Genomic DNA, 9,751 nt, shown 5'->3' with positions numbered 1-9,751 from the left:
ATGTTCCCAACACCCCCACCCTTTCCCCTTCCCTGTGTGTGCATAGTATACTCAGATATGAAGCCCTTTCTTTATGAACATGCTTTTTCAAGTTCAGTCATTTGAAGTGGATTTGGGGAAATCTTGCGAGTCAGGACTATACAGACATTAAGGTGCAAAAAACCAGGATTGTCCCCTGCCTCTACTCTCCACCACCAAGTGTTCATCTGTCAAAGATGCTTTAGATTCCCTATTGAGCAGGAGGTTGGCCCTTTCCAATGCTAGGGTTTTATGAGTCTGTGTTCTCTCAAGTGTCCACACAGTTTTTGTGCATTCAGCTGAATGCATGTCCAATTTTATCTGCACAACTTGGGCATCTGGAAGAGCTGCCAGCTGCAAGAAAAGAGCCCCCCCCCCATATCCAGAGTTCCCCAACCACTGCACTGAGTATATGAAGACTGGGAAAAGGGACACTGCATGTAATCCTACCTCTTGCCTGCTTGAATAATGGCATCTAGTTCACATGCACTGCAAGCCCTGCGTTTCTATTACCCAAGGTGGACAACGGGGTTGAAACGACTCAGGCTTTTCAAAATAAGGCAGCTCTTCAGGATCATTTCTGTACTTTTTTTAAAATGCAACCCGAAGAGCCTAATTTAGGAGTATAAGGCAGAACGTTTAAAGTTCTTGTGGCAAAGGAAGGCACGATCAGAACAACGCAGAAGTTGCTTCCTTCCCAGCACACTTTTCAGGTGCTAGAATGCAGAACAGGAGCACGCCCAGACCCCGACCAGGTTGCATTGGGATGCAAATGAGCTGGAGCGCGTGCTCCTCGCAAGGAAGAAGGATTGTTTATGGAACCGCCTTAGAGCCACGCGCCGACCCTACGAAGTTGCCAAGCGAGCTTCCCAGGGTGGGAGGTGACGCTGAGCCAAGGGGGGAGGGGGCGGGGGATTGTGTATGCGGCGCACGGTGCGTCGCGTGCTGCTCCCGGGGGCCCACAAGCGGAGCAGCGCGTGTTGATAAGGAGCGAGCGGTGAGGAGCTCGCCGCAGAGGCGCCTTGACAGAGCGCAAGATTGCAAGAAAAGAGAAGGGAACCGACGTTCCTCCCAACCGCAGCAAGGAGTTCTTGCGCAGGTTGTGCACCCAACTTTGACATCTTAAGGAGCAGAGTATCCATCTTCCAGTCGCCTTTTTTTTTTTAACTGCAACTGATTTTGTGCGGCAAACATTGGCTTTTCGCAAACTGCATCTACACGAAGACCAACACCGGGGTAAATGCCCCACGATGAACAGCGGGGCTATAGTAACGACCATGCAACCAACAGCCCACGCGGTCTGCAAAACTTACTCGCTGCACAGTTGCAATAGCAGCAGCGGCTCCTTGGGGATCAAGGTGCAGGCAGGACAGAGCGCAGGCTCCTCTCCGTCCGGGATGCCCCAGCAATGGGGCGCTGCTACGGGTTGTCCTGGCCAGGTTCAGCCGTCCAATTCGGCCACCCGCTGCAGAGGCTCCAAGCGGCGCTCGAGCTCGCCGGAGCTGCTGCGCTGCAAGAGACGCTTAGCATTCCCGGGCCTGACAGCGCAGCAAGGCGGCGGTGCGGCGGCCGTGGCTCGGCGCAACGAGCGGGAGAGGAACCGCGTCAAACTGGTGAACCTGGGCTTCCAGACTTTGCGCCAGCACGTGCCCAACGGCGCCGCCGCCAAGAAGATGAGCAAGGTGGAGACCCTCCGCTCTGCCGTGGAATACATCCGAGCCTTGCAACAGCTGCTGGACGAACACGACGCCGTCAGCGCCGCCTTCCAGGACGGTCTCCTGCCGCCTGCCCGTGACGCTGCCTGCGCTGGCAGCAGCAGCAGCTCGTATTCCTCCGCCTCGCCCTCTTTTGACGGCCGGGAGGGCAGTTCGGTGCCGGGATCCCCGCACTCGGCTTATTCATCGGACGAGAGTGGCTACGAGGGGGCACTCAGCCCGGAGGAGCAGGAGCTGCTCGATTTCACCAGTTGGTTCGGGAGCTGCTGAGCTGGAAGGGTAAGGCGCCGGCCAGCTGATTTCTGATTAAACGCGCTAGGATTGCGCTTTCTTGAGTTTCCCAGAATCTTCCTATTATGTTTTTATACTATACTAGAAATGGGGGTGGGGGGGGAGCGGGGGACTCCATACACGCATGTGAAGCTATCTATTTAGGGGAAAAAAGATAGCCAAGGTGACTTAAGCTTCTTTTGGGCTGGGTTTCGTTTCGGGTGGCATTGCGCACGCGACTGGCTCACCACTGGCAGATGCAATTGAAAGGGAGCGTTGCCGATTGAAAACCGCGAATGCTGGTGGGAATTCTGCTCGGCGAAGATTGAGGATAGCATCTAGCCACAGAGTGCTAAAATATCTCAGGAAGGCTGCAATTAATGGGCTTTCCTACAAGCACCTCTCGTCCCCACTTTGCAAAACGAAATTCCTTTCAAATGCAAAGGTTACTAGGTCAATGGCCTTAGAGAACAGGAGAACCGGTAAATGGTCGCGTTGCGTTTTGTTACGGTTCTGATGGTGAAGAGGAAGTCACAGTGTCTAATTGGCTTTAACCTTGTATACTTAATTGATGGCATACATTTAGTTCTTGCAATCTCAAGTAAAATACTGTATGATGTGAAACAGATTCGGATTCTGAATTTTCAGTTGCAAAGTTTTTCTCCCCCTGATGCTTCCATGTAACTATTACTTGGAAAGAACAATATGGATAAGAATTAATACTAATGTTTACAAACCAACCCTTACTTTGAATGCAGAGTAAGGAATTAAGCAATTAAGTAAGCAAGGCCTATGAGTTTCATTTGAGTTTGGTTCACTTCCTTGCAACTTACACAAAAGGAAATTTTCAGCAAAATGCTGCTATTGTTTCCCCTTTCTATCCACAACCCAGTCCACTCTTCCGAAAGAAAGCAGAAGGAAGGTAGATTTATAGACCTGCTTGCATACAGAAATAGGGATACATACTGAAACAACATATGGACAAAACACTGCTTGGAATATGTAGGCATGAAGGACAATAAATTGCTTTAACAGAGCTTGGTAGTTGGGCACAATGCCCTGATTAGTCTGGCCTTGGGATCAGGGGAAAGCCTTGGACAGCAGCTCTGTGGTGCTTTTCTGTATCTGTCAGTCACGTGCTTCTAATGTCTTCTGTTTTCTTTTGTAGCAATGCTGAAAGCAACACTGTGTAGAACCTCAGTACCTCATTGTCCCAGGCTCCGATGCAGCAGAAGAGCAACAGGAACTTCTAATTTAACATGCACCTACTCCCTTCAAGCCTCATTGCAAAGGATGTTGGATAGTCAGACCTTTCTAACCACATTCTTTCAGTGTTCATTTATGAAACAAAAGACTGGTAGTTTTGATTCTTTCGTTTTTTTTAAAAAAAGTGCAATTATGTAAATAGATTCTAGGGGCCAAAGTTTTTATCTGCTGTTGTACAGCAGTTTATGGTGCCCTCTGACTCTTGAACAACCAATGAAAAGGCTTCTTCTCTGAATCTAGTAGCAGATGGAGATCTGTTGGGTTTCCAACATAATGTCTGTCTACCTTTTATATGGGCAGGGGTGAAATAATTAAAACTTGATGCTTCCTTTTTCTGAATGGGAAGGGGACTATTTGAACGTTAAAATTAGACTTTATTTGTGTAACTTAAGCTGCCTGTGAGAACACTTAATATGAAGACTTATTTTTGTGCAAAAAAACCCCCTTTAGATAATGCAAGAGGAAAGATTTATAGAAAATGACTTCTTAACCCTATCAGCTAGGACGTTTGAGAACTTACACAACCTAGACAAGTTTCTTAACATTTTGTACTAAGGAAGCATAGAGCTGTTTATCTTAAATGTGGTGTTGAGGATTCTGTTCGTTTGTTTTGGGTCTGGTGTTGAAGGTTCATTTATCTAAGAAAAAGAAAACCCTGAAGTTTTATTTTTAATGTATTGAAGGTATTTTTGTATGCACTTGCTAGAGTTGTTGACTTGTGTATATGCAGTTTTTAAAGAGTATCCTATTTTATGTAAATCAACTTTATAAATAAAATCTATTTATAATAGCCTTTGTTTCCATTAATGTCAGCTTCTGTTTTTCATGGTTTGTGGGAAAGGTAAGGCCATAGAGAAATAGTTTCTACATTTCAGTTAACATAATTGCTGAATAGGAACCTAGACTGTTTATATTGTTATGTATTTTCAGTGTTTATAAGGCAAACTATTATTGCAGGTACAGAAGGAGCAAAGGAAAACTACTGAACGTGGGTAGCCTTTTCACAATCTACTGTAGGATTTAAATGTTAAATCATTTAACATATCAGTGGAATGGATAGTTTCATTTCACAGCATATTATTTAAACTACTAGTAATGACATTGCACTAAACTATAATGTGATTTACTTAGTTTTGGTTTAGGGTTATGTGTGAATCAGGGCCTTGTGATTTATGAATCATGGTTTATGGCTTAGCATGTGTGAACCAGGCCATTATGCATTGCCTTCAGAACATCATTAAAACAAACTATGGCTTGGTGTATAACATAATCCCATCCATTGAGTTATCAAAAGGAATCCAAGAATAGAGACACGTAAAAGAGCCATTAGGTTAACCAAAGGTAGTTTAGGGTTTACTTTCTGTGGTCAAACTTTACTACAAAAGAATCTAGATTGTAACTGAATGAGATAATCTTTATTTTGAATTAAACTACAGGGAATGGCCAAAATGATAGTTGAGGTACTGGTTGGCAATAATGTAAAGACTGGTGTGATCTCTTCATGTTGTGATAATGCTATTTGCTGTTGTGGTTCACTCAGTTTAATTTCTATTAAAATTGGTTAACTAAGGGTGTCAGAATTTGCTTCATTCTTAAGAAAAAGACATAAAGGAGTGATGAACAATCTGTTGCATTTATATCCATAGGTTATTTAGAGCTATGTCAAATGAGTAAGTATGAAAGATACATCCAAACACCCTGTGTGAGAAGTGTCTTGCTTTGGGCTCCTTTTGAGTACATTTTTTCAGTGTGTAAAATTTCTCTTACAAAAAAAGAAAAGAAAAATCCTGATGGGAAAAGAGAGTTTGTTAAACAATTTTAACAGATAACTTATTTCTTGTTTGGAAACACAGGTGTCCCCAGGGGTGGTGGTGGGAGAGGTAGGATGAAAGCAACATAGCACCATTGTGATAAAGCTGTCTATGCATAGTGACATTGAATGTATGAAAGGGGTAGACCTTGTATCGTGACAGTAAGATGCTGACTTAGTTGTTTTGGTGAAAACCTTTGATCCTGTATATGCCTCTCTCTGGAAACAAAAGTTTGAATCTTGTTTTGTGTGCAGAATGAGAAAACAGCACAAGTTCTTGCTCTTTCAAAATCCTGAGCTCCCCTTTCTAGCCAGCAACTTTTTACTAATTTAATTTGCCATTTGTAAACCAGAATAGTTGTGGAAATGCCCCATTGGCTTCAGGAAACTCAGTAAGGTATTATTTGGTGAATCTTCCTAAGCAGCTGGGCCTCGCTAATTTGAACATAGATGGTTCAGGTTCGCAAAAATAAGTGGTGTATTATGAGGTGGTGAGGAGTAAAGAATGTTTTTAAAATTTTAACATATACATGTTTAATATGTGCACAGTTCAAATTGTAATGCTGGCTGGCTTGGTTTTGCCATTGTATAATATGTGAATCCAACCTACATGCCTTGAGTTTTGGATGAAAACTAGTTATTTGATTCACTGGTAAGTCTGTACAAAAAGCAGCTTCTTAAGAATGCTTGTGAAATAGCTTTACTGTAAAACAGAAGGCAGACATTGATCAGCTGGTAGGAACAGAACAAGCTGTCATTCATTCTGTGGGTCAAGTATACAATAAAAAGGAAGAATATCTGCAAGGGAGAAAGAGGCAATGGGGCTCCTATCTCATCTGCATAGAGTGTTGGAAGCTTTGGAAATCAAAACCAACCTTTTACCAACCTTTAGGGCTGTGACATTCCTGCTCAAATGTGGATTTATCTAAGAATATGGATTAATGGTCTGTCTCCTTTTTCTTCAAGTTGCTGGTATTTTTCTGTTTAATGTTGCACCACACACAGTTCATGGGCCAATTTCACTTGCTGTGCTAAGTGATGGTTTAGGTAAAGGTAAAGGTTTCCCTTGACGTAAAGTCCAGCCGTGTCCGACTCTAGGGGGCGGTGCTCATCTCTGTTTCTAAGCCTTGGAGCCGGCGTTGTCCGTAAGGACCCGTCCGTGGTCATGTGGCTGGCATGACGACACGGAACGCCGTTACCTTCCCGCCGAAGCAGTACCTATTGATCTACTCACATTTGCATGTTTTTGAACTGCTAGGTGAGCAGGAGCTGGGACTAGCAATGGGAGCTCACCCCGCCGCGCGGTTTCGAACCACCGACCTTCCTATCGGCAGCTCAGTGGTTTAACCCGCAGCGCCACCGCGTCCCTAAGTGATAGTTTAACTGATTTAAAATTAAACTTTGGTAGTAGAGAAATTGATTAAATAAATAGATTGGATTCACATGAAACCTGAAGCTATCAGTCATAATTTATAGACTAGAATATATCCTCAGCTCAACCAAACAAATCACAGTATGGTTCAATGGAAAGTGTGAATCCAGTAATGAAAGAGAATGGGCAATGACCATACCTGAAGGATGGAAGAGGAGACAGACAGCTTTGAGTGGTGCCACTAAAATTACTAATACCCTTCTCAGGAAGTTGTCTTACAACACAGCCTTAGCTGAAAGCAAACACAACTCATTAATACTGTTGTTACTTTTACTGACTTTTATTATAACTGACAGGAAAAAAAATCTGCAGAGAAAATGCCTTTAGCCAGCAGAAGGGGGATTATAGGATGAACAAAGTTTTATGTACAGTATTGCCATTTTCTTGAGCCTCCCTGTCCTTCGGGGAAAGTGGAGGCATAGTTCATTATTAACTCCATAAACACTATGTTGATGACTATCTTACTGACATGGTCGAGTAACATGCAAAAGTTGAGGACACATTTTCTTTTGATAAGGGATCAACATGGCAATGTAAAAAGGCATGCTTTGAGTGGTGTCTTAAATGGAGCTTTCTTCTGGTGCAAGGGTAGACAATGAAGTTCATTCCTTTGAATCCCCCTCCCTTTTTTTTACCATAACAATTTTGGTGGTGCAATTTCCTGCCAGGTTGACATGGGAAAAGCATGAAAACAGCATAAGACCTACCTCTCAATTGATATTAACAGAGCAGAACTTGAACACTGGAAAACATGGGGAAGAAAGAGAATTGAGGCCTGATTATATATAAGCCATAGGTGTATGGCTCACATACGAGCAAGGCCTAGACATTCCTTTTTTCTGGGTTTTGTCCAGACCTTTGCAGACCTGCCCTTCAAGTTTTAACAGTTAGCAGAAGCATGTCACCCCCTGATCTAGGGACTATACTATTGGAAGGAAAGAACTTTGACTCATTTGTGAGCACTGTTGAACATAAAAGCTTCATGTGTACATGGCAGTTATGGTTTCAGTCTTGGGGAAGCCACCTTGTGCAGTTGTTAGTATTGGAACTTCCAGAAAAAAATGAGGACAGCTAAATTCAAATGGACCATCAGAAAGGGACTATTGGGCCAGCTGGTGATGGGTGAATCTGACAATGTCATTTTCAGTTGGTTTCCTCATTGTCTTCAAATTCATTCTGACTCTGTTTCCCCATAGTTATGAATTTCGCAATGGCAGGATGGATGTGCATTTCAGTTTGCTGTTCAGGATCTGCAATAGGCAGCAGCACCTAGCTGACCCTAGCTGATCTCAAAAAATAAGCAGGCATGGAACTAATTCATTTTTGGATAGAAGATTGCTAGGAAAGCCAAGCTACAGTGAGAAGTTGAAAAAGCATTCCAGAAGAAGACAGTTGTCAACTAGCTTTATATTACTGCAATGAAAACAACATGGGCATGTCTCTGCAGTCACCAGTGGTCAACCTTGATTCAAAGGAGACTTAGTTGAGATGTAGGTTCCAGAAGTACAAGTTGGATTAATTGGAACAGACATTCAGATGGAACATATATGTTTTTTTTATCTTGGCCAGAGGTTGCCTCAGCTTAGGCTTCCCGGGTCAAGGTCAAGTGTAGGACAGAACTCAAATTACAAAGCTGGGTTTTTTAGAGGGAATATCACCCAAATCTAGAATTCTAATTTCTGGGTCAGTCCTGGTGGCCATGATCAGAGTACCTGTCTCTCATCTAGTTGCAGGACCCAATTGTTCTATCGATTTTAAGTGCCTTGGATATTGAATTTATATCCCCATCTTTCCAGCAATTAATTGGCTATCCTCTTACAGGATAGTCAGTGGCACGTGTATGAATGGTTATCTTTTCACAATTTGAATATCACTATGTAGCTGACTGGACATCTATATCAGGAATGCAAAAGGGCACAGAGTTGATTCCATTGGTGGCATTCTGCTTATTGAACAAGCTTCTGCTTCCCCAGATGGAAATTCTCAGTTTAGTATTTTCTCCATCTGACTGACATATAAATCAGAAGTATACATCCATACATGGGGCAGTTCCTACCAAAGTCAACAAAAACTCAGTCTATGGCACAGGCAAACTGCTTTGGCTATAAAAGAGGTGTTAATAAGCGTATGTGCATTGGGGATTCAACCAAAATCAGCACACCAACGAACTAGCACAAGGGGCATCACATGTCTGTAATGAGAATTAAGCCTTCTTTCAGGTGATCAAGACCATTCCTTACTGATACCCTCCCAAACAAGACCACTGTGCAGTGAGAGTCCTTTTGCTATATCCTTCTCACTTTCCATTTATATTACCATCACTTTCTATCCCCTCTTTTCATGTCATGTATCACTTTGGACTTCCTTCCTTCCTTCCTTCCTTCCTTCCTTCCTTCCTTCCTTCCTTCCTTCCTTCCTTCCTTCCTTCCTTCGCAGATGGAAATTTTTTAAATAAGGGAGCAAAAACAAAATGAAGGGTAGGAAAATAACCTTTTTGGGAGAGAGGGAGGACCTAAAATTGTTCCGAATGACTTTGGAACAATGGAAATGGTTCAGCCTATCCACTGTGCCTGGCTCTATCCATCTAAATAAAGGGAAGGTTCTGACTGGTGTCCCAGCTGGGAGAGGTTTTCTTTTCTTGTTTTGTTGTTGGCCCCTCCTCCCTGTTTGCCCCACCTCCCCTCCCCTCTGGCTGTCCTTCTCTAAACTGATCAAAGTGGTTCTCTTGCGCTCTGCCCCTCCCTCTCTGGAGCTAGCTCAATGCAGCCTATTGTGAGGGCCGTTTGCACCTCATTATCCCCATTGTGTTCCCCCATTATCCTGACCCACTCCTTGTAAATGAAGTCTATAGAGTGAAGAATGGGAATGGGTAGCAAGATGTGAAAGGGAGCAGAGGGAAAGGAGAGGCTGTTGAAATGGGGAGGAGGGATCTTTTTTCCCTTTCACCTGTCCCTTGGTGAATTTGAACTGCAACCGGGGGATAGTTGCACAGGATAAGCAGCAGTCACTGGAGGACAGAATATATAAGGTCCTCATTTGCAAATCATCTTGTGCTGGGCAAAGACATTCTTCTGCATTTTTTTCCAGCCAGTTCTCATTCAACTGGATGAAAGGAAATTTGCTTTCAGAGGCAAAGAGAATTTCAGAGAAATCCTCCTGGGCGAAATAAGATGTTCTTGCACAGATTTAGTTACAAGATGAGCAGCCAGTATTTTTCACTGCACAACCATCTCTCTAGTA

General features: G+C 43.4%; 1 protein-coding gene across 1 annotated transcript; it reads left to right on the top strand.

Annotated features, from left to right (window-relative positions):
• Nucleotides 1–1,217: 1,217 nt before the first annotated feature.
• On the top strand, nt 1,218–3,382 carry ASCL2 (achaete-scute family bHLH transcription factor 2). Its single transcript, XM_063289344.1, has 2 exons — nt 1,218–2,012; nt 3,172–3,382. Exon 1 carries the CDS (start codon nt 1,269–1,271, stop codon nt 2,001–2,003), a length of 735 nt encoding a protein of 244 aa, XP_063145414.1. The 5' UTR covers nt 1,218–1,268; the 3' UTR covers nt 2,004–2,012; nt 3,172–3,382.
• The last annotated feature ends 6,369 nt before the right edge of the window (nt 3,383–9,751 follow it).

The sequence above is a fragment of the Candoia aspera genome, chromosome 1 (genome assembly GCF_035149785.1).
Source record: "Candoia aspera isolate rCanAsp1 chromosome 1, rCanAsp1.hap2, whole genome shotgun sequence".
In the NCBI taxonomy this organism is placed as follows: Eukaryota; Metazoa; Chordata; class Lepidosauria; order Squamata; family Boidae; genus Candoia; species Candoia aspera.
Note: the sequence above shows the minus strand (reverse complement) of the source record. Positions and strands in the feature narration are given on the sequence as shown.